This window comes from Ovis canadensis, chromosome 18 (assembly GCF_042477335.2).
Source record: "Ovis canadensis isolate MfBH-ARS-UI-01 breed Bighorn chromosome 18, ARS-UI_OviCan_v2, whole genome shotgun sequence".
In the NCBI taxonomy this organism is placed as follows: Eukaryota; Metazoa; Chordata; class Mammalia; order Artiodactyla; family Bovidae; genus Ovis; species Ovis canadensis.
In genome coordinates this window covers 20,061,829-20,087,131 of record NC_091262.1, presented here as the reverse complement: position 1 = coordinate 20,087,131, position 25,303 = coordinate 20,061,829, and the positions used below count along the sequence as shown (strand labels likewise).

General features: G+C 46.4%; 1 protein-coding gene across 18 annotated transcripts in view; it reads right to left on the bottom strand.

The window, feature by feature from the left end:
- Window positions 1–2,336: 2,336 nt before the first annotated feature.
- Window positions 2,337–25,303, bottom strand: part of TTC23 (tetratricopeptide repeat domain 23) — a 164,968-nt gene continuing 142,001 nt past the window's right edge. For 10 of the 18 annotated variants that reach the window (XM_069559240.1, XM_069559242.1, XM_069559233.1 and 7 more), the window contains 4 exons: window positions 24,276–24,403; window positions 18,560–18,709; window positions 3,615–3,697; window positions 2,337–2,880 (listed from right to left, as the gene is read on the bottom strand). In XM_069559240.1, the coding sequence (XP_069415341.1) occupies window positions 2,766–2,880; window positions 3,615–3,697; window positions 18,560–18,709; window positions 24,276–24,403 (476 nt within the window). In that variant the 3' untranslated portion in view covers window positions 2,337–2,765. Of the gene's footprint in view, window positions 2,881–3,614; window positions 3,698–10,142; window positions 10,733–18,559; window positions 18,710–24,275; window positions 24,404–25,303 lie in introns of those variants that run through there. The other 8 variants (XM_069559229.1, XM_069559228.1, XM_069559243.1 and 5 more) reach the window with 2 other exon arrangements.

Here is a 25,303-nt window from a genome sequence, read left to right as displayed (position 1 = left end):
TGTATATTTAGAATGGAATCATCCAAAAAGCTGATCTTGCTAACCTCCTGTTCCCTTTGAAGGGATATATCATAAGAATGTGTAAAAATAAAAATCTAAGAAAAAACCCCCATGTTGTTCCTAAAGAGAATGAATGTTTTCCAGTAGGTGTTTTGTGGTTTTTATTTAAGTTCTAATCAAAGGATATATGTGTTTTTGTGCATGTTTTTTATGGTGGCACAGAATCGCTGGGGAGAATATATATATGAAAAGTCTCAGTTATTTAATTACTCACATGAATCAGAACTCGATATTGTTAGCACAGAATGAGAAGGCATGGCAGATAGTGTGTAAACCACTGGTTCATATTAAAATACAGACTGGACAGCTTGTGGTAAGAATGTCATCATGACAGCCTGCAATACTAGTGACAGCAGTGTGAGCAGCCATCCCATTTGGCCTTGAATGGAGGGGTCTCTCCTGGGACGTGGAACTTTCAGTGCCAAAATGAAAACAATCCTGAGCACACCAAGGTGGTTCATTATTAACCTTAAGTGCAAACTGGAGTGGCTAATCATGGCCATTTCTTGGGAGCTTGAAAAAAAATTGCACTAGTTTGAGACAAAGGAGTAGATATGCTTACCTGTTTGTAGCCTTTTACAAAAACAAACCAAAACATAAATAGCTAGAGTCTTCCTTTCGTTCTGAAGTTAACACATTTAATAGATGGGAGACATTTGATAGAGAATATTCCCAAATTCATTCTTTCCCCAGAGTCGGGGCTAAATTAAAAAAGTGTTTTAGTTCTTGTGATTCTAAGATATTATCCTATGAGAAATAGAGGAATAAATAACATCAGAATTTGCATTTTGTTTGTTCAAAAACCCAGCACGGGCTTTTAGTCTGCTCAGGCTGCTATAATAGAATGCCATAATAGAACAGAACAGCACAGGCTGGGAGACTTAAACAATGGACACTTATTTCTCACCGTTCTGGTGAGTGGGAGTCCCAGATCACAGTGCTGGTGGGGCCAGTTCCTGGTGGATGTTGTCTTCCGGTTTGCAGACGGCTGTCTTGCTGTGCCCTCACAGGGTAGAAAGATCAATTCTCTTGGCTCTTCTTATAAGGGCACTAATCCCATTCTGGGGGCTTGACCTTCATGTATTAATTACTTCCCAGAGGCTCCACTTTAAATACTTTCACACTGGTGTTGAGGGCCTCAGCAAAGGAATTTTTGAGTTGCACAAACATTTTTGAGGCAGACTCCAGTGTGGTATGTACTTAAAATGCTTTCCCACCATACGCATCAAAGTCCATGTCTTCACCAAATAGGACAGTCAGTGACCACGTCTCACACCTTTGCATGTGGCCTTCATCCCACAAGCCTGCCTGGGATGGGTGAGTACCAGCAGGGGTGGCCTGTGCAGTCAGCTGCCACGCTGTCAAGGACAAGGGGTCCCACCTCCCTCCACGCTGTCCCAGAACTTGGGTTCATTTCCCATATCTGTTCTCAATATGCTGCCCAGCACAAATGGAGGTTTTGTGTTTCCTCCTGGGTGTTGGAGTGAGAGGGGACCATGTTGCAACCTGCTGCCATCTCAGCGCCTGCCTGCAGCCCTACTGGGCCACAGCCCAAGGGATGAGAGAGGGGCTGTGAAGGGACAGTGAGAAGTGGGGATAAAACCCCACTCCCACCGTCTGCGTGCTCAACCTGGTCCCAGCTCTGGATCTCACCTGGGGAAAGGTGCTCAAAACGAGCCACTCCTGTTCTCAACTGACGCCGGCCTCTTGCCAGGGGACTGAAGCCCACCGTGGACCTGAGCACTCAGCCAACCCCACCCTCCATACCCCAGCATGCTGAACCCAGAACACAGTCAGGAGAGTAGGGGCCAAGGGCTGTTAACTCAAAACCGCACTCCAGAGCTGCAGCCACGCCCCGCGGCTGGAGTGGAGGCCGCCGGAAGCAGCCGCTGGGAGTCGGCAGTCTTCTGTGCCTGCCTCACTCCTTGCCGGCTCGCCTCTCTTTTACACCTGCCTCCTCCGACCTCGAGGCAAATTTAGGGCCATTTATCACCCATCCACTGTACCAGGCTCTTTCCCTCTGCTGTCATTCAATCAGCTCCACCGTAATGTGTGTCAGTGACCCGTGCCCCTGTCGGGTGGCACGCTCTGAGAGATGGGGACAGTGTCCCGTTTATCGTGTCCTCGGTTCTTAGCACCCCGTGGTGGTCCGCCAAATTCAGTGAGTGGTGGGCTGCACCAGGGAGGAGACGCTTCCTCGGGGCCCCTTCCTAGGCTCCCAGGAGCTCTGGGGCAGCTTCATTTCACAAACACATACTGATCGCAACACTCCCAAGTTTCTTTTTATTAGCATTTTATTCTCAACCCCTATTACCTTCCTATAAGAAAGAGCTTTTTGCCCACAATCTTCCTGCTCCAAATCTGACTCCAGACCCTGCACAAGGGGCTGTACACCCCATACACAATCAGATGGTGAGGGAGCGAAGCCTGCAGCCGCAGCAGTGCTGATGGTAACTCTTGTCGGCCAGAAGAAACCACTAAGGTAGCAGAAAGAAAAATGCTTTATAGAAGGGCAGGTCACCAGGAGGGGCACCAATGTCCACATGGGGCCCACGGGAGGTGTGGGGTGGCTTTGCATCCGGAGCACACAGTCGGCCTAGAAACCGGAGCAGCGGCTGTCGAAGGCCCCGTTCCGGAAGGAGAGATGTGCGGCGCACCTGGGGGGCGCACCCAGGTGGGCGCACCCCGGGGGCGGCGGGGCGGGCTCAGTCGGCGGCGCTGGGCCTGGCGCGCCCAGGCACGCTGTGCGGCCTCGCGCCGGCGCAGAAGGCCGCCTTGGCTCCGGGGGTCGGCCGCGGCCTCGCGGGCACCTCGGGGGCCCTGCGGAGAAGCAGAGGGGTCAGTGTGGCGGCCCCGGCTTCCTCGTGCCTGGCGCAGGTCGGCGGCGGCGAAGACCAGCCTGGCACGTGCTGAGCTGCACTTCCGAGGGAGCTCCAGGAGGGCAGGCAAAGGAGAGGGGGCTCCGCAGGAGCGGAAAACCCAGCGTTTCTCCTCCCGTTTTTGATTCCCGCTGCCATGCTCGCCAAGCGGGCACAGCGGACCCTCAGCGACTTAAGGGGCCCGGCCCTGAGGGCGGGGCCTGAGCGGCGGCCCCTGCCGGCCCGTCCCGGAGCTGGCGGCGCCTGAGACAGCGGCCCCTGCCGGCAGGGTCTGCCACGGCGCCCCTGGCCAGCCGGTCCCGCCCGCGACCGGGCTCTGCGCGGTCCAGGCCAGAAGGCCGGCGCCCGGGTGAGGTCAAAGCGCCCGCAGGCCGCGTAGGACCGTGTGCCCTCGGCCTCCAGCAGGTGACATGACCAGCAGGCAGCCGGTCTGCAAGAGGATGAACCCCAGCCTGTGCTTCTGACGTTCTCCGAGAGCTTATTTCTTCCTGATATCGGGCAAGAAGATATTTTACAATTGAGTGTTCAAAGGAACTGGGCTTGCATAGTTTATGAGTAATGGGAAGACAGTCAGTAGACTGTCCTTTCCATGGAAAGTTCCACTGAACCTTACAGAACCAGCTTCCTCTGAGATTCTGACGGCAAAGTAAACAGTGTCGGGGGAGGTTAACTCACTTGGACAGGATGTCCATGGTTTGCTGGGTGGCCAGAGTCCTCTTGTCCTGGGGTCCATATAAGAGGGTCTGGATCTGAAGACACTGCAGAACACCAAGTAGTAATCGTGAGGTTATGAGAATGTCACTGAGAGCATTTTTCAGGAAAATCAAGTTTCCCTTGAATGAGAGAAAGAATACCTCATTCACAGACCCTTGCTATGAAGGAATTAGTGCATTCTCAAGGTTTCAGGCAATGGCACCCCACTCCAGTGTTCTTGCCTGGAAAATCCTATGGACGGAGGAGCCTGGTAGGCTGCAGTCCATGGGGTTGTGAAGAGTCGGACACGGCTTCACTTTCACTTTTCACTTTCATGCATTGCAGAAGGAAATGGCAACCCACTCCAGTATTCTTGCCTGGAGAATCCCAGGGACAGGGGTGGGCTGCCGTCTCTGGGGTCACACAGAGTCGGACACGACTGAAGCGACTTAGCAGCAGCAGCAGCAGCAAGGTTTCTCCCAGGAACAGTCTGACCTTCGATGTAGATATTCTGTGTAATTGATTCACTTTGTTGTATAGCAGAATCTAACACAACATTGTAAAGCAGCTATACTCCAATAACAAAACTGGGGGGGAGGGTGGGATTCTCTGAGGGATCTAGGCAACATATGCACAGTTTTAGTACTGTTCTATAGAACTCACTGTGACTGTTCTGTGCTGTGCTTAGTCCCTCAGTCATGTCTGACTCTCTGCGACCCCATGGATTGTATGTAACCTGCCAGGCTTCTCTGTCCATGGGGATTTTCCAGGCAAGAATACTGGAGTGGGTTGCCATGCCCTCCTCCAAGGGATCGTCCCAACCCAGGGATCAAACCCAGGTCTCCTGCATTGCAGACAGATTCTTTACTGTCTGAGCCACCAGGGAAGCCCAAGAATCCTGGAGTGGGTAGCCTATCCCTTCTCCAGGGGATCTTCCTAACCCAGGAATCTAACCGGGGTCTCCTGCATTGCAGGTGGATTCTTTACCAGCTGAGCTACCAGGGAGGCCCTACTGTGACTATCTGTATGCAAAACTATGTTTAAAAGTTGTATTTTTAGAAAATATAGGCAAGCACATTGCTATGGACCAGAGGAAGGGTTTCTAATTTTAAATGACCTTTGCTACAGCTCAGAAAAGCTTTTAAAATGTTTTTGCTTTTTTGTAAACAAATGCTTTATATGAGCTTTCTATATTCATTATACACAGCAATTTCTTAGAAGCTGATTTGTTTAGGAGTTAAATATTCAGCTGTATATTATGCAGGAGTGGTTCTGTCCTGATTTCTCCCTACTGTCCTGCTCAACAGAGATGAGAGTTTTGCCCAAAATGGTCAAAATAATATTGAAGAATGACATGGAGGGACTTGCTTTGCTGAATGCCATGACCTTTTAAAAAACTTTAGTAATTAAGAGACAGTGGTTTTCATCCAGATAAATCAACAAAACATGGTAGAATCTAACACCTGATAGATGACAGAAGTGGCCCTGAAGAGTCCGTAAGGAAGAGCTGAACTAGTCAGTAAATGGAACTATGAAACCAGTGGGTTTTCCAAATTGAAGGAAATGGACTCCTACCCCATATCAAACTGAAAAATTAACTCCAGATAGTTTTGGGAACTAACTGTAAAATGAAAACCTGAAACTTACAGATGAAAATATTGAAGGATATCTTTTTATGATCTTGAGGTAGGGAGGTATTTCTTAGACAAGATCCAGACACATCAAAAGTAAAAGGCTGATGAAATTTAACTACATTAAAATTCAAAACATCTGTGCTCCAAAATGTACCCTAGGCAAGGTACAGACAAACCAGACTGAGGGAAAATATTTGCACAAAACTGAACAAGGATTAACATTCAGGATACATAATGAACTCTTATAAGGTAATGAGAAAAAAAAGCTACTAATAGCAAAATGATCAAAAGATATAAACGGATTATTCAAAGAAGTTGAAAACAGACTGCCTAATAAACACAGCTAAGCTCACTAGTAACCAGTAATGCAAATGAAAACTTCTAACAGATTGCAAAAAATTATAGTCTGATGATAACACCAAGCTTTGTAAAAATATGAGGCAACAAGAATTCTTTTATATATTGACAGTGGGCACTAAATTTGGTACAACCAATTTGGGAATATTTTATAGAATGATTTGGGAATATTTAGTAGTGGATAAGTAAACTGTGATATATGTATATTGTTTACAAATGACATCATATAAATTTTTGACGTATGTATCTATCCACACAGACGAATCTCATGATTCTAGAGAGGAAAAAGCAAATTGCAGATGAATGCGTGTAATATGTGTGTGCATATTTGAATGTAAAACAAAACTATACTAAAATAATAAAGATGAAATGATATCTATTTCAGGATAGTAGTTATTTGGAAATGGAGTGGGGCATGGGCTTCAGCTGTATAGGTCATGTTTTATTTCTTACACTGAACAGTAAATGCAGAAGTGCTTGTCATATTATTCATACTTTTTCTTATATCTGAAATATTTCATAATATATTTTTAAAAGACTGAATTTCTTTTTACATGGTAATAGTTTGAGCCAAAAAAAAGTGTGAGGATTTGGAGACTCCATACTAAAGACTGTATTCATTCTTATGGGTCAATCAGAATTTTTTAGGGCTTTGAAAATTAAAATGCAGGCAACCAAAAGGCTTTGTTTTTATGAGCTGTGGAAAACAGCAAGCCCATGTGAAAGTTTGGTTCAATCTGAGCAATTGAGAGTGTGGTTCTGGAATCTGAGAATGCGGTTGTCTTTTGGAGGAAAGGAATATTATTAGATGAAAATATGGCTTTTTAAATAACAGAAAATATTCCCTATTTCTTAGCTGAATTATATAACACCAAAATGGAGTACACATTTCCCTGTTATTCTATTTCGTATATAATCCAAATTCCATAAAGGCAAGGACCCCAGCTCTCCCGAGCAGCAAGCCTCACATTTTCTCAGTCTGCACGGAGGCCCTGACCCAGTCTAGGCAACGTGCGGCTCATTCCCTGGAACTGAGCTAACCCTGCTTTAATTCACACGGAGATGGCTGTGACCTTGGAAACTTAGGAACCTTGAGAAAGTTCTGTGTTGCTTTGAGGGGAAGGAGATGGGGACACGCTGTAATTTCTTCCAGCTCTCCTTCCCGTTTGACTGACGGCTACTGGAAGCCTGGGTACTCGCCACCGGGGCCGGGGCCGGGCCGGGGCCGCAGAGGAAGCTCACAGGGACGGCGGATGAGAAGCAAGAGCGTTCTCCCTCGTCCGGGCGGGGGCGAGCGCGTCTTACCAGACGGGACTTCATTTCCTCCTACCTGGCCAGAATACCTTCACTCAGTGTAAAAGATCAGGTTGAATTTTAAGCCCCTTGCAAACTTCCCTGTTTATATATGTATGAGTGCCTCAGATGCAGCTCATTTTGAGACGGGCTGATGTTAACATGAATGTTAACCCATTCACTGAAACATTAGAATTTTACTGACACACTTTATAACGATTATTTGAGAGAACCTGAGGTCTCAGGTTGGTCTGCTTTAAGAGGAGGCCTCCAAAATCTAAAACTCAGGAGGAATTCCCATTCTCCTTTGGTTATTGAGGTTTCTTCTCCCTGGTCTCCCGTTCTCTAGGGAGGAAGATACTATTAGCTGAATATTCACGATTCCTGGAAGAACATGGCAGCTGACAGCACAGAGGCGATTCTCACTGGTTCTACTAGCTCTGTCCCAGAGCCTGCGGCTCATTTTCTCTGGGGTGTTGTGTAGAGAGAGTGGCGTTAGGAGAGAGGGCCATGGTTGGGTAAAGTGACCCTTTCCAGTAAGCAAGACCAGAGAGAGGTGAGCCCATCCCGTCCTACCCCCTAAGTCCCAGGAGTCAAGACTCTCTTCTTTTTGGTGTTAATAGGCTTCATTTTTAGTCTGTTTATACTCGCTAATGGGCTTCCCTTGTGGCTCAGCTGGTAAAGAATCCGCCTGCAATGCGGGAAACCTGGGTTCAATCCCTGGGTTGGAAAGGTCCCCTGAAGAAGGGAAAGGCTACCCACCCCAGTATTCTGGCCTGAAGAATTCCATGGACTGTATAGGCCATGGGGTCACAAAGAGTCGGACACGACTGAGCGACTTTCACTTTCACGCACTCACTAATGAGATTTGCCCAAAACTCCAGCTGAAGAGGGAAGAGGTGTAAAAGGATGGCAACTAGCAGGGACACAGACCCTCAGCCCCAGTCTCTTTTGTGATGACAGTGCCCGGGAGGACACGCCAGGACAGACAGGGAAGGCTGGTTCATCCAGCAGCTGAAGCGGGCTCTGACAGCTGACGTTTCTTAAGTAAAATAATCCATTACTGACTTTAACTAGAAAACATCTTACATAGCCATAGACATATGTACATATATATTTATATATATATGTAATTAGCTATATATTTTTATCTAGAAACATCAATTGAATTTTTCAGTGTTCCGTGGCACCTAGCTAAATTTGCTGAAACATTTTTGTGTGAGGTAAGTTTTTCAATTCTTTTGTTAAAAATATTGACAGAGATTCAGTCGACATTGTAAATATCTCACTGAACCAAGTAAAGAACTCCTCAGGCCTCAACAGAACATTCTCCACCAGTAAAGGTATTCTGTACTCTCCCAGTTCTCCCAAGGAGTCCAGTACACTCTGATCTGAAATCAGCCTCCAAAGGGTGTTTGTCATTTTTAAATGGACAAAACCCCCCAAATTTTTGAGGTTCCAGATGAGTTTTAGGAAGCCATATATCGCTTGTGTTCTCTTGATTTTATCTGCAGGGACTGGGAGAAGTCATTTGTGTTTTCATTGTTCCCTAAATACGAAAGACCTTTCCTGCTTCAGGAAGGCAGAAGGGGACTTGAGCTTCACACTAGTCTATGAGCTGTCACCAAAGGGGCCGTGTCTGTCTTGCTCACCTTTGTGTCCCAGGGCCTTGTACAGTCCTCGGTGCCTAAGTAGATGCAGTATTTGCTAAATTAATGAATGACTAAATAGGTTGAATAACAGATCCACTTATGAAGTTCTTATATGGGTCTGTAAGATGTGTTTAGACCACAGGGCCCCAGTGACACGTCAGCTGCTGAGACGTCTGGTGAGGAAGCTCCATGTGGATGTGGTGTCACAAACCTCCTCCATCATAATCCGGGGGCTCAGCAGCAGAATTGTGTCCCCTAGGGGCCACTTTCTTTTAGGGGCATCCATAAGGCCAGGGGAGTTAGACACAATCTTGAGCATTTGGTGAGAACCTTAAAAATTACATTTGACACGACTTTGAGTTTTGAAAGTTAGGTTTCTAAGGAGCCCAGAGGCCAAGGAATCTGGGATTGGGGGCACTGACTTGCCTGCTCTGGCCCACCTCCGAGCCCCCCAGCCAGTACCCTTCCCTGTATGGACACACGGGTGGCTCAGCGGCAGCTTCGGCACAGAGGTTAGCCGACTCAGTCTACTCTGGCTTTAGAAAACTACAACAGTTAAAGACCTGAACCCACAAAGGAGCGTATTTTCTGATTTGGGGGGATCTCTGACAATCTGCAATCAGAACTAAGGGCCACTTATTTTCATGGCAGTTCCTCTGCAGAAGTGGCCTGATCTCTCCTTTTCTCCCTCAACCTCCAGTCTTAAGTTCTGAAACCACATCATTTCTATTGGGAAATTTCTGACAACAGAAGTGCTGCTGGGACATATCCTTTGTAATAAGAGAGGCGGTGCAGCTAGGGCTGCAGTTAAGGAGCCATCTCAGTTGCAAGGTACGAGACTCAATGACGGAAAATGGAGAAAGACATACTTTTCTTGCCTGGGAAGGGTCTGTGCCAAACTTTCAAGCGAGCACATGTATTTTGTCTTTACTTGAAATGAAAAACAAAGCCTGAGAAAGGTAAAATATTTTAAAAGACTAATGCTCAGAATCTGAAATCACTGCTCTTCTTTACACGTATTATCTGATGCTAGAGTATGTGGAGGAGAGATTACCCAGGAACACATGAACTGTGCTGCTCTTTTTATGTCAGTTCTCAAGGTTAGTATTAAGAAGAAAAGAAGACATCGGAAGTTAAAATATGTGGAAGTATGAAATGCCTTAAATGTTTAGAAAAACACAGTTATGCTTTCATTTACTAAGCTTCCCAAGGCAAGCAGAAATGATTCCTTAAATGATGAACGTGGGGAAATGAAAGGACAAGCCGAGACACAGCTCCTCAGAGAGCATTTCCCTATAAAAACAGGGTCACGTGTGGGCGGGGCAGGCCTCCCCAGCCCCTCAGACACCAGCCTTACCCTCTGGACCTGTGTCTTCCGCTGCAGCTACACATTCTCGCGGGTGTATGCTCAGCACTTGCCATCTCGGGGTTGGAGCAGCGGAGGGGGTTTCCAGTGTTGTGCGGGAGCCAGGTATTTAAAAATGTGTAAACAAACACGGCATGGCTGCTCATAAGAGATATGGTAGAGAATAAAGGATGCGGGCTATGAAAGAGTAAGGTGGGGGAGAGGTCAGTAGTGGTAGAGGAGGCTTGGGTCAGTGAAGGCCTTTCTGAGGTGCAGGATGGGGAGTCAGCCATATAAAGAGGGTCAGGTAGGGGGCAGGGAGGTGGTGGTGGGGTTCCGGGCAGAAGGAGCGGCAAGAGTCTGAGGCAGCATACCCTGCTCCCCTCTCTCTCTCTCACACACACACACACTCAGACACACACACACACTCTCAGACACACTCCCTTCCTTGGAAGGCCAATGAGTCAGAGACCTGTGGGTTGCTGCACAGATGGGTAGGAAGCCTCCCATGAGAGAACACAGATGGAGCGGGGCCAGGGCCCCTGGGACAAGGGGACAGGAGAGGAGGAAGAACAGAAGGGAGGCAAGGCCTGCGCTCCCCGGCTGCCCTGGACAGCGGCCGAGGAGCAGCCCTCCCTGAGCGTCGGGGCGCCCCCTCGGCATCCTGTTCTCCCTGCTGCCTCCCTCACTCCTCACCTCCGAGGTGCCCAGGGCCGTGGGTTCTACATGCTTATTGACATCCCTCGACTCCCCCATGACTCTGCTCCAGCCCCTGGCCAGTGTCTCGGAGCCAGCTACCACCATCCTTCTCCAGGACGACTGCAACACAAACATGCAGAGAATGCGGGCGTCAGCGGGCTTGCCGCGCGCCCACAGACAGGCTCCAGCTTTCCTTACAAGGGGACGGCCAGCTGCTGGTAGAAAAGCTGGGGCCGCCTATTTCTGAGCCACAGAGAGCAAGAAATCCAGCTGCCTTTTAAAACGAAGTTTTCCAAACTGCTTTCTCGTGGCCGGGCTCCCCCGTGACGTGGAGCTCAGCTGTCCCGCCCCGCCCTTCCGGAGTGCGGTAACACTTCTGGCGCTCCCTCTTTCCACTTGTTTAAGGTCACAGTGGATTTATGTGGTAGATTTTTGCCTTTCTCTCCATTCCTGGCTGTCCTCCCGTAAACCCACAGTTCTCCTGCATCTGGTGAGGTTTTGACAAGCCCCAGCAGCTCTCAGGCCAGGATGGTCCATCCAGATCCAGTCCTGTACCCTCCAGACCGTGATGCCAATTTAGGAAGGTCTGAGACATCACGCATCCACCACAAGCCGCGGTAAGCATTCCCATATTAGAGCAACTTTGCACAGCAAATGTCGCCTTGTCCTGGGCAGTCTGTGTTCAGAGCTTATACATGTTTTCAAAGGGACAGGGAAGATGGAGGCTGTGTCTAGACTGCTACAGTTACGGGGCTGACCTCGAGAGGAGCTCTGCCTGGCAGCTGACGATGTAGGGCAGCCTGTGACCAGGAGATCTGGGTTCTGATTCCCACCCAGCCTGTATCAGGCAAAGGAGGCTCCACAGTTTCCCCACAAAAGGTTAAGCCCTTGACCACTTTAACCACCACCTCCCATTCTTATACTCTATCAACCAATCTACAAACATCTCCAGTAACTAATGAGTGCTTCAAGTGATTTTAAGCACACTTCTCAAAACAAGAACAGGATTCTGTATATGAAATCAATGTCAGTATGACCCTCTTTTCTTTCAGAAGGGATCTGAACTGGACTGCTGCAGCTCAACAGTGGGTTAGTCAAAGATGATTAGAAAAATCAGGATTAAGGGATCAAGGACGAATCAGACTCTACTCATGAAAGCAGAATGGGCTAATACGGGGCTCTACAGGGACTCCAAACTAGGCTCTGGATGGTCCAGTATCCAGGGCAATGAGGAAACCACCACAAAAGCTGAAGGGAAAGTGAAACTAGGTGGGCCGCTGGTGGAATGACAGGACGTGAACCATGCAGAAGGCTCTGTGTGTTTGGCAGGATGGAGAAACAGCAAGGACCTGACGGTCTGTTCTAATAGAGGCTTGACCTGTGACCACATAAGACCTGTCCAGGATGGGCTTTCTCACATACAAGCTATGAATAAGAAACATTTCCTTTCCCTTCTTCAGATGATTCATCACGGTGGGCTTTGAATTTCTTGGAGAGAGAGGTCACACAAAATCGTTATTTCATGGAAAATGTTTAATGTCCACATCTATAAAGTCATCAGGTGGTGGGCGGAACCCTGATGGTGACAGTACCTAGCAGGGAGACCAGGTTGCCATGGGACCCAATCTGCACACAGTACTGGGCCCGGGGTTAGTCCGGAGATGCTCCTGGCCTAGGAAACAGTCTCTGTGAATCCCGTTTGCAGCCTTTCCCCTGGGTGAAAATCTAGGTCACCATGTAGAAAAACGTGAGTTTTGTGGTGGAAATTTCCATCTGGAGCCACCAGAGTGCTCCCCTGCAGATGTCTCTAAAGGAAAGGTGGACAACACGGCTTTGTCTCAGAAACACTCCTGCCGTCGGCTCTGCTTCCTGTGCCTTCCTGTTCTCCGCGTGCACAGGGCCACGCCTGGGCCTTCAGCAGAGGCGGGCACGTCTGAAAATGGAGTCAGTGGCCTCCTGCTCCAGAGCTGACAACTCGGGGGAGGCAGCTGTTGTGGTGCTGAAAATACGAGGAACACTGGGCCAGGAGCTTTAGAGAGCTGTGCTGGCTCCACAGAGCTCTGCGCTCAAGATGGCATCTGAGAAGAGTCCAGCTCAGCAAAGCCTGTGTGTGCCCTGGTGTTCGCGGAGCGACCAGTCCTGTCCTCAGGTGGGTGAGAATGGAAATGAGGGCGGTGTGTGCCACAGCCAGCACAACCTGCAGACACCTGTTTCTGCCCTTTCCTCTCTGACTCTGGCAAGTGGCAGATAGCTTTAAAATGTCAGTCATTGTATTCAGGACTGATGGTTAATGAGGTCAAACGGAAAACACGTCACCAACTGCCACTGCAGACTCTGGGAGTGATGAAGCCTGGAGTTTCCTGAAGCTGAGCTGATTTCCAGCTGAGCCTGAGCACGGAGCAGTGATTCTCAACTTAAGCTAAACTGCAGGTCCCTGGGCCCCTTGTGCTTTGCCCCAGATTCTGCTTCAGAAGATGACCCTGATGCAGGGGGTTTAAGACCAACGCTTGGCAAACCAGTGGCATTGAGGAAAATGTGGGCTTTGCTTAATGGTAACTTGCCCACAGACAATTTACTTAACTTCTAAGAGCCTCAGGCCCCTTGCTTGTAAATCACAGCTAGTCAGGTCTGACCTGGGGGGCTGCTGTGAGGTTTGGAAGTGATGCATGAGCTGCCCTAGCGGCAGCAAGCCTGGGCCCCAGTGTGTGGTCAGTAATGGAATCAAAGCAGCCCTCCTGGAGTCAGCAAGGCGACATGAAGGCTTGCGTGGCCTCAATTCAAATTCCTGCTCGTCCGCTGACTTCTGTTGCCTTCCAGCACTCCTGGGTCCTCTCCCCTGCCTGGAGTTGACCGAGCTGAACCCTTGGCAGAGGTGTTCTCTATCTCATCTTCACTGCTCCGGGGAGAAATAAGGAAGCGGGAGCGGAGGAGACTCCTGCAGGGAGGGTGACGCCTCGGCCGGAACAGCTCCGCCTGGGCCCTTGGGCTTCCTGTGTTCTGCACCCGGCTGGGCCAGGCCCTGACTGGAGCAGCCCCGCTGGCCTCACCGCATCCCCACCTCAGAACAACCGTGGGAGGGAAGTTGGGCCCCGTGTTGCTGTTATCTCTATTTTACAGATGAGACGACGGAGGCCTCTTGCCTTAATTCTTGGGCCACCCCATTCCATTTCCAACACTGTCCTCACAGTGATTAAAAAAAAAATCCAAAAAACAAATATAGAGCGATTGTGCCCTGCTTAAAATTCCCTCAGTGGCTCCCAGATGTTAGAGCCGGGTTCAGAAATTTTTTTCTGCAAAGGACAGGTGGTAAGTATTGTAGGTTTTTTGGGCCAAGGGATATAAATTGAGCTACTATGTAGGTACTTACCTCATAAGAGAGGGAACAAACTTTTGTAGGCAAAATTTAAGGTATAATAATAATAAGTACATTATTTTTGGTAATCTAGTTCTACTAATGAAAATAATGGGTTTTTTTTTTTTTTTTGCAGGGGGATAAAATTTCACCTGGAGGAGGAAAGGGCAACCCATTCCAATATCTTTGCCTGGAGAATCCCGTGGACAGAGGAGCCTAGTGGGCTACAGTCCATGGGGTCGCAAAGAGCTGGACACGACTGAAGCAAAAGCACAAATTTTCACTTAGCTGGGGTTTAAAGTCAGTGTTCTCTACCATCAAATCAACTTATGATCACCTGTGAAATGATTACAGATTTTATAATCATCTGTAAAAGCCATTTTTAACTTAGGGGCCACACAGAAACAGCTTCTTAAACAGGTGTCACTATCTTGCCCCTGAGTCTCCTCTTCCACCTCATTTCTGATGTGGGAGTCCTTTCTCTGCTCAGCAATGCTCTTTTTCAGGACTACTTATCTGGGCTTCCCTGGTGGCTCAGATGGTAAAGCGTCTGCCTGCAATGCGGGAGACCCTGGTTCAATCCCTGGGTCGGGAAGATCCCCTGGAGAAGGAAATGGCAACCCACTGCAGTACTCTTGCCTGGAAAATTCCATGGATGAAGGAGCCTGGTAGGTTACAGTCCATGGGGTCGCAAAGAGTCGGACACGACTGAGCGACTTCACTTTCACTTTATCTGGCTACCTTCTCTAATCCCCTCTCCCACTGATCATAGTATGAACATGTAGCACAGAACTGAGCACATAATATCAGAGTTAGGGGATTACAGTCTGCAATTCCTTCACTCGCCTCGACTCTCTTAAGGGTAGGGGCTGTGGCAAGCCTACTATACTCGGTGCACATGCCCCCACATAGGGAGGGGCTCTAGTGACCCTGTTCCAGGTTGTCTGATCAAAAGATAGTGATTTTTGCACCCCCTCCACTGTGGGCCACCCAGGGGCCTGAAAGGCACCATTGTCTTACACCGCACCACACCCCTGGCCTCAGGTGATTGGTCAAGGGTGGGCACTGGTTCCAAGCCAGGCCTCTCAGTCTTTGCCTGAGAACTCCAAGCTCTGACTGAGAAATGGCAGTGGGGGCTGGAAGTAAAGCTCTGGAGGGCTGGCCGCCATCCCCCGCTGGCAGGGGAGATGCCTCCATGAGAGAGGAGGAGAAGGAGGTGCAGAGAGGCAGGCAGGGTTCCTGGGCAGAGAGAGCCCTGGTGGCACTTGAGTCTGGCCTTGACTCTCTTGAGGCTCCACTGGGTCTTTGCCCTGCTAACCATACACCTGTCAGAGCTTCCTTGGAAACCATGAGACAACAGATGCTTCTTTATACCTGAGCTAATTTGAGTTATATTGTCAGTGGCAACCCAAAGGCTCCTACTTATCTTGATCTTGGCATTCTCTGTACTTTGCCACTGGTTTCCAAACTTTCTCTAAGCACAAGAAGCACCTATTCAAACAGAATCTTATTTGGAAGCCCACGAAGGGAAAGTGATGATAGTGTAGAGTAGACGGCATAGTACAGGCTGCCTGGGGCTAAATCCCCACTCTGATGGCTCCCAGCTTTGCAGTCCAGGCCTAGACACATCCTTTCAGCCTCAGTTTCCCTCTCTGTGAAAACAGAGAGCAGAGGTATCCACATCTTAGGGTTACTATAAGGCTTATATAAATTAACAGATATAAACCGTTTAACTTAGTGCTGGGGACATAACAGTCACTCAATAAGCATTAGCTTAAAAGTGGGGGTTGGAGAAACCCAGAGCAACTGCCACCCTCAACTTCCTTTCTCACCTTTCCCTCACCATAACGTCTTTGGCATCTGCGTCATGTTTAAATTCTCTAAATTGATTGGTATAATATATCTTCCTGGCTAGACTAGAAAGTCTCACAAAGACAAGAAGCATATTTTTCTTGGCTATTGATTGTCTTTCCCATTCTGCCTACCACAGTAATTGGCCCATAGAAGATATCTGATAACTATTGTAGACTGATAATGAACATATATTATCTCATTACAAAACAGGCAACATGCATGTTACCAAATCTGGTGACTTTTGCAGCAGAATCAGAAGTCACAGAAAGAGAAAAAGTCTTGACTTAAAGGATAGCTCGCTCAGAACTAAAGTTAATTCTTTTGATTTAGGCAATTATTTTACTTAAATAGGTTTTCACCATTTTAAAAACTAATTAATGTAATGAAAACACAACATGACAGAACTTATCAATGCATTTAAAGCAATAATAAGAGGATAATTGATAGCCTACAGTGCTTATATCAGTAAAAATGAAAAGTCAAATGAATTAAAGTCCCAGTTCAAAAAGGTGGGAAAAATCCCAACAGAGTAAAACAAATAACTCACAAGGAAAGAAAGAATAAAGATAAAATCAGAAATTAATGAAATAGAGAATAGGAAGGCAATTCATCCATGGAATTCAAATCCCATTTCTAAGAATAATTAACAAAATAGACAAACCACTAACTCAGTCAAGAAAAAAATGTGAAAAAAACCAACTAAGAATTAAAATGGGTAAATAACTATTAAAAAGGTGGAAAATTTAAAAGTTCATGAGACTATTTGGCAAATCTTTATGCAAATAAATCTGAATATAAGTGAAATAGATAAATAGCTGGGAAAACATAGTTTAACAAAGTGACCCCATTAGAAACAGAAAGCTTCAAGAGACCAACTGTCGTAAAGGAAAGCTTCAACAGACCAACTGTTGTAAAGGAAAGCTTCAACAGACCAACTGTTGTAAAGGGTTGTAAAGGAAATAGAGGAAATTATCAAGGAAATCACCCCACTAAAAGCACCATGCCTAAAGAGTTTCACAGGTGGTGCAAACTTTCAAAAACTAGATAGTTTTAATGTTGTATAAACTCCTTTAGTACATAGACAATAAAGGTAAACTTCCAAATTATTTTAAGGAAAATAACATTGATATTTAGACAAATATCACTTACAAGTATTGGTACAAAATAGTTGCAAAATATAAATATTAGCAAACAGAATCAATATCACATTGAGAATAATTCATTAGGACTAAGTGGATTTATTCCAAGAATGCAAGGTCGGTTTGATATAATAAAATGCATCCATATTAAGTGATCTAAGAAGAATCATCTCATTATCTCCACTGATGCTGACAAACTTAATTATTTTATCAAAATAAGATCCAGCAATTATTTCTAATTAAAAAAATACTCATAAACATAGAAATTCTTGGATACTTCCTAACCACAATAAAATATATCAATCTTAGTCCAAAGTCAGCATATATTAAATGAGGAATCACTAGAGACATTTCCACTAAGACCAGGAATGAGGCGAGAATGCCTATTATTCCAGCATTATTTATTATTGTACTAGAGGTATGAGGCAATTCAATTAGACAAAAATAAATCAATCAGAGGCAGAAAATTTGGAAAACAGAAAGTAAACTGTTTGCAGATGATGTAATAGTATACCTGGAAAACTTGAGAGAATCAGTGCTCAAATTAACTCAAACAGGAAAAGAAGCAAGCTAGCAGAACATAAAATTAACACAGAGAAACCTATGTCAAAAATAACCAGTCAAAATACGCAATGGTGGATTAAACTCCACTTATAATAGCATTAAAGAATATAAAATGCTTAGAAATCAATTTGGTGAGAATGCACGAGTCTATATGAGGCACACTTTAAAACGTTCCTGAGTGAGACTACAGGAGACAGGAACACAGATAAAGACGCCCCTTGCTCTCTGGTGAAACGACTCAACATCATAATGATATCAGTCCTCCCAAGACCCACTTATACGTAACACAGTTCTCCAGAAAATATCACCAGATTTTAATGGAGCTAGACAAGTTGATACCAAAATTCATGCGGAAAAATAAACATGCCAGAATATTCAGAAAATCTGATATTCTAGGGGTTTATAAAAAACAATGAGGGGAGTCTAACCCTACCAGATACTATACCATGCTATGAAATCTCTATAATTAAGGCAATGAGGTACTGGAATTCAAATAAACAAAGGAAAAAGAAGAATAGAAAGAAATTTGGAAATAGACTCAAGTACATGTGGAAATGTAGTATTATATAAGGAAAGTGTTATTGTAACTCACTGGAGCACAGATGGACTCTTTAATAAAATGGTGCTGGACAACTGGGCAGCCATTTGGGAAGAAAATAACATTAGAGCCGCACCTTATGCCATCCACACAAACTCCAATTTAAAAAGAAATAAACATAAGTACTAGAGGAGCATGTGGAAGAGCTCCTCTATAAACTGAGGGTACAGAAAGAGTAAAGCAAGCTTGACGAGTTACATTATTTACAAATTTAAAATTATGTGCATGGTAAAGAATAATTGATACTTTATTTTAAAAATCTATGTGCACAAGAGGATTACTATGTCTTTTGCCCCAAAAAGTGTTAGCTGAGATCAACTGCAACACTGATGTCATCTAACCTAAATAAGCCACCTGTATAGTTTCATTTAAGAAGCGTGCAGTGCAGAGGCAGAAAGGGCAGGAGGACTTTTTCCGAGTTAGTCGGGCTACAGCTTTACCTTCTTCAGTTTCTTGTGGGCCCCGGTCTGGTTCCCCTGTGCCAGGTCGGCCACACCCAGGAGCCGGTATGTCTCTGCCACCTCAGGACTGAAATCACCGAACACTGCCACTTTGGCCTCCAGGGACTCTCTGAGGATTGAAGTGGCTCTCTGCGAAAGGAGTAAAAAGCAGTCTGGTTAAATAAAAATGTTCATTGCCTCCCTATCTACAATAGCTAGGACGTGGAAGAAACCTAGATGTCCATCGACAGATGAATGGATAAGGAAGTTATGGTACATATACACAATGGAATATTACTCAGCCATAAAAAGGAACACATTTGAGTCAGTTCTAATGAGGTGGATGAGACTGGAGCCTATTATACACAGTGAAGTAAGTCAGAAAGACAAATACCATATATTAACAGATATATATGGAACCTGGAAAGATGGTACCAACGATCCTATGTGCAGGTCAGCAAAGGAGACACAGACGTAAAGAACAGACTTTTGGACTCAGTGGGAGAAGGAGAAGGTGGGATGATTTGAGAGAAGAGCATTGAAACATATATATTACCACGTGTGAAACAGATGATCAGTGAGAGTGTGACGCATGAGGCAGGGCACTCAAAGCTGTGCTCTGGGACAACCCGGAGGGATGGGGTGGGGAGGCAGGTGGGAGGGGGTCCAGGATGGGGGACACATGTATACCTGTGGCCGACTCATATTGATTTATGGCGAAATCCGTCACAATATTGTAAAGCAATTATCCTCCAATCTAAATCATCTTTTTTTTAAGTTCAAAGCTGGATAAAGAAAATGCCAGTACCAGTGCCTCCTGAGAAAATGATGTAACTGATATGCCTGATATGTATTTTCACTTTTAAGGGGAATGATTTTGGGTAGCATGTCTCATGAGTTAAGCCTGCTTTCCTTCTCAAATAGGAATCAGAAAATAATGTTCACGGGGTGAAGAGGTTGGCAGGGGGGAGGGGGATGGTGTGAACTCTGAAGAGAGAATGCATAAAAGATCCCTGGAGAAAATGCCTCCTCAGATGTTACAAGAACCAATTTTAGTTGAGTTGAGTTCAGTTCAGTCGCTCAGTTGTGTCCAACTCTTCGCGACCCCATGGACTGCAGCATGCCAGGCCTCCCTGTCCATCACTAACTCCCAGAGTTTACTCAAACTCATGGCCATTGAGTCGGTGATGCCATCCAACAATCTCATCCTCTGTCGTCCCCTTCTCCTCCTGCCCTCAATCCCTTCCAGCATCAGGGTCTTTTCCAATGAGTCCGTTCTTTGCATCAGGTGCTCAAAGTATGGGAGTTTCAGCTTCAGCATCAGTCCTTCCAGTGAATATTCAGGATTGATCTCCTTTAGGATTGACTGGTTGGATCTCCTTGCAGTCCAAGGGACTCTCAAGAGTCTTCTCCAACACCATAGTTCAAAAGCATCAATTCTTCAGTGCTCAGTTTTCTTTATAGTCCAACTCTCACATCCATACTTGACTACTGGAAAAACTATAGCTCTGACTAGATTGATCTTTGTTGGCAAAATAATGTCTCTGCTTCTTAATATGCTGTCTGAGTTTGGTCATAGCTTTTCTTTCAAGGAGCAATCATCTTTTAATTTCATGGCTGCAGTCACCATCTGCAGTGATTTTGGAGCCCCCCCCAAAATAAGTCTCTCACTGTTTCCCCATCTATTTGCCATGAAGTGGTGGGACTGGATGCCATGATCTTCGTTTTCTGAATGTTGAGTTTTAAGCCAACTTTTTCACTCTCCTCTTTCACTTTCATCAAGAGGCTCTTTAGTTCTTCTTCACTTTCTGCCATAAGGGTGGTGTCATCTGCATATCTGAGGTTATTGATATTTCTCCCAGCAATCTTGATTCCAGCTTGTGCTTTATCCAGCCTGGCATTTCTCATGATGTACTCTGCATATAAGTTAAATTAGCAGGGTGACAGTATACAGCCTTGCTGTACCCCTTTCCCAATTTGGAACCAGTCTGTTTAGTTGAGTAGGAAGAAAAAAAACTAACATGAAATGCATTGTGTCCTTTACATGTCAAGAACTGTGCTAAACGGTTTATGTGTGTGAGCTCCTTTAGCTCACACTCTTTCCATAAGGACAATTTTAGTCCTCGTTTGACAGAGGAGGAAACCGAGGCACAGGGCAATTGAGAAGCTCGCTCAGACAGCCCACCAGCGGCAGATCTGGGGTCTGGGTCCCAACAGCTTTAATCCCTCTTAGTTTCAGGCTCTTCTTTCTCTGGGCACAGTGATGTTTTTATGTAAGTGAAAACTATAGTTTCCTGGCAATTTATCTACTTACAGAATATCCAGAATATATTCCAGGATTTTCTGTTTCTCACAAGAAATACTTCAAGAAATGAAAAGCAAACATTCTGACATGGTGAAAAGTTAAATAGATTTGATGTTTTGTTTGGTTTGTCTGACTTATTTATACCAACATGGAATAAAAAAAATATGGGTTGGCATTAATCTCTTCAGTCAGATACTAAGACATACAGAGGGAAAGCCCTGCATGTTGACTTCCCATGTTTCTCTGAAATTCTTCCACCATCTCCTCCATGAGAGCATGATTACAGTTAGAGAACACAAACGCCGAATTTAAGAGCTGAACAAAGCAGAAACCATGAAGAAGCCTCGCCCACCGCTTAGCCCTAAAGGCACCCTGCTAGCACTCCCCAGACAGAGGAATTGGCAAGGCCTTTACTCATTTTATTGGCAAGAATATGAATTAGGTGCTGGGGTTGGGATCAGGGAACCGCAGGAAAGGCACTTATAAGAGAGAAACAATTTCTCAGATGGAAAGACAAGCCACTGCTGGGGAAGAGAAGCTGTGTCAGTTGTGAAGTGTGTGACCCCCCTTGGTTCGGGTCTTTCTGATGCTGAAGCCTGTCATGTCGTGTCCCAGGGACCATGAGGCAAGTGTTGGGTTTGGCAGCTTTTCCATGAAAATTGGTTGTCAGACTTGGAGGAGCCAATGGGGGAAAGAAGAGCCCAGCTCCTTTTCCTAAAGGATGCTCTCAACGCCATTGACAGCCTCTAACTGGGGAAACTGGAGATAGATGTGCAAGTCGAGATGGCAGTGGAGAAGACGCCACATGGACACGAGTGTGGAGGAGATGGAGACTGACAGTCTCTGCGAGTTAGACAAGTTTAGTGGGGAGAAGGGACGCATAATCTGGATTCAGGTGGGCTAGGGGGCAGGCTTGGGCACCTGGGCACACAGCGGTAGGGGAGAAGCACACGGCACGAAGGGACGCATAATCCGGATTCAGGTGGGCTAGGGGGCAGGCTTGGGCACCTGGGCACACAGCGGTAGGGGGAGAAGCACACGGCACGAAGGGACGCATAATCCGGATTCAGGTGGGCTAGGGGGCAGGCTTGGGCACCTGGGCACACAGCGGTAGGGGGAGCAGCACACGGCACGAAGGGATGCATAATCCGGATTCAGGTGGGCTAGGGGGCAGGCTTGGGCACCTGGGCACACAGCGGTAGGGGGAGAAGCACACGGCACGAAGGGACGCATAATCCGGATTCAGGTGGGCTAGGGGGCAGGCTTGGGCACCTGGGCACACAGCGGTAGGGGGAGCAGCACACGGCACGAAGGGACGCATAATCCGGATTCAGGTGGGCTAGGGGGCAGGCTTGGGCACCTGGGCACACAGCGGTAGGGGGAGAAGCACACGGCACGAAGGGACGCATAATCCGGATTCAGGTGGGCTAGGGGGCAGGCTTGGGCACCTGGGCACACAGCGGTAGGGGGAGCAGCACACGGCACGTTCAGGGCCAGTGAGTGGACCAATGCGACTACAGCAGAGAGAACAGAAGGCGGAGCAGAGGGAGGCGAGGCAGGAGTCACAGGCTGGGCTTGCAGTGGAGGCCTTCATTCCAGGCCTCCAAACGAGGGGTTTGGATTTTCTTACAGGGAATAAGAAGTTAGAGAGGGTTCTTGCTGGCAGAGCAGCACAACTAGAAGAATATCTTAACGCAGATCCAAAGGAACTTTTTCACTTCCACGTGTGCGTGTGTGCCACAACGCTTTAGTCGCATCTGACTCTGTGACCCCATGGACTACAGCCCACCAGGCTCCTCTGTCCATGGGATTCTCCAGGCAAGAAGACTGGAGTGGGTTGCTAGGCCCTCCTCCAGGGGATCTTCCCGACTCAGGGATGGAACTCGTATCTCTTATGTCTCCTGCATTGGCAGGTGGGTTCTTTACCACTAGCGCCACCTGGGAAGCGCCACCGTTAACGGTAATATATTACTGTGCTATACAATTATATTAAACTGGATTCTATGATGAAAAACAGTGGGGAGAATCTAGTGAGGGAGAGGAATCACACAGGCTGGTGAGTCCTGAAGGATGGATCTGCATTAGCCAGGAGATCCATGAGGAAGAACCTTCCAAGAGCAGGAAACAAGTGCAGATTAGAAAAGGCCACTGTGGAACTCACATCAGGGGAGGAGGCAAAATAAGACTGGAAATGCCAGCAGAATTCAGATCTTGCAAGGTATTGTGGGCAATGCGGGATTCCAGCTTCTCTTAAGGGCACTGAGAAACCAACGGAGTATTTTAAAATAGAGGTCCACTGATCAGATTTGCTTTTTTAAAAGATCACCATGGTTTACTTGTTCAGAATAGATTAGAAAAGGGCAAGAGTAGAAGGAGCAGCTGGCGTCCAGGGTTTGCTAGAGTGGTCCAGGCAGAGATGAGATGGCAACCAATGGATGGAGTTGAGGGGCCTTCTGGAGGCGAAGACGACCGATGAGCTAGAAGGGGTGAGGCGTGATGGGGGCACACTTCCTGTCAGACTTCTGCCCTGAGAGCTCTCCACGGAGCTTCCAGCGATGTTCTAGAACCCGAGGCCCCTGGAACACCCCTCTCTACTTGGCTGGGTGATCCAGAAAAATATGGAAACTCCATTTATTATGGTTACTGTAGCCCTATTTGGCCTGAGGAACATAGGTACATCTAGATTAAAAACCTATCCTTAAGCTCACATCAGTTGAGAGAAGGGTGAAGCATTAAGAGTTAGGAGAGGGCTGTTGGGCAGGAGGTCTACAGAACAGCAGAGGAAATAAAAACGTTTTCCTCTCAAGGATTTACTTTGATGGGTTAGAGTTGAAAATACAGATATATTTATATATTTATATAAATCAAGCATGTGGCCGTCTGGTAGCTGTTAGGCTTATTATGGAACAAGTTTCCAAGGGTTTAACTACCCTTGGGATAGTTAACTGACTATAAACTCTGATCTGGTTCCATTTGTACAAGCCATGGAAAACTTGCCTGTATGGTTCAATGGACAGACAGCCGTAACTTCTGCACTGTGCAGTTCTTATTTGATATGCAAATTTCATTCATTAGCCAAGATAATAAGACGCACTAATTGCTACCTTCTATGCCAGCTCCAACCACAGGCTATGATAAGCTGGGACTGTCCATCTGGCTCTCAAGTTTTCTAGTCCTTTAGGGTACTTTGCAGGTGGACATGGCATCTGGGTTCTCATAATTTTTTTGTTTCCCAAGAGTGCCTATCCAGGAGCTGGCTGCCTGGCCTTAGGCATCCCTCTCCCCGTGGAGCCTGGCACATGCCTTGTACACAGTAGATGCTTAAGGCTGGCAGAGTATAGAGTATAGCCCTATACTCTACTCTGGGTTGCCTGAGTAAATAACTGTCAGCTCTGGTCCAAACTCACTCACCTCGTCTTGTCCAGTGACTTGTAGGAAATGGCAGTAATCATCTTGAATTGAAAGAAACTTGGCTTTCTCCATCCCTTCAGCATCCTTGAGATTAGCCATGCTATCCTGAAAATACTGCTCAGCCACATCTGAAGAAAAGCACCACAACAACAATTTTGAAAACTACTCACATATTTGAAATGAAAACAGAATAACTATGCATTTAATGATGATGAACTATCTGAAAATAATAAGTAACTGGACAAGATAACCCAGTTAAGGAAACTGTCTTTTCCCATTAATCTGACTGTTTTATTAGACAAGGTCTAGTTCTCAGAAAGATACTGCAGTTTATTTTCATTGGTTTTCATACATCTTGGCCCTCCCAGTGACGCAGTAAGCAGAGTTAATGCTAACAGGGAAACTATCCCCTAGCTCTGACACATCACTAAGTTTTTAGGTTGATTAACCATTAATTATTCATAAAGCTCTAGTTACTCCTCACTGGGGTTAGAACTCCAAGGATCCACTGACTTTAGTGAATGTTGTAATCTTGGAATGTAGTTTAATAACACTCTAATTCTGGAAAATATGGCTGACATACTGCTGAAGGATAAACCCCAACCATTCCAAGCACTTAAACATATTGGTTATAATGTAACAAAAATATTTTAAAATATTGCCAATCTTGAAAGCAAAAAACAAAAAAGGAAAATCTCAGATATGAAAAACGAAGAGGAAACTGAAAGCCAGAGCAGGGAGGGGGAGGGGGAGCTGAATGGTCCATGAGGGGGTTAGGAAAAAGGTCTAGTATGTTCCAAAGTGCCCAGGGTCTCATAAGCCTGAGCAGGGCTGGCTATTGAGGCCTGAGGCCTGTGTGTGTTAAGTAGATGAAACGAAGCTCCCTGCAAAAATTCAGTGTCACAGGCAGATTCCTAGGATGACCCCAATGACACTCATCCTTGATTATGAACTCCTCATTGATTATGTGTGGAACTTATAGATAGGCTGAGATATTACTCCTGTCATAAGGAATGTTATATAGCACA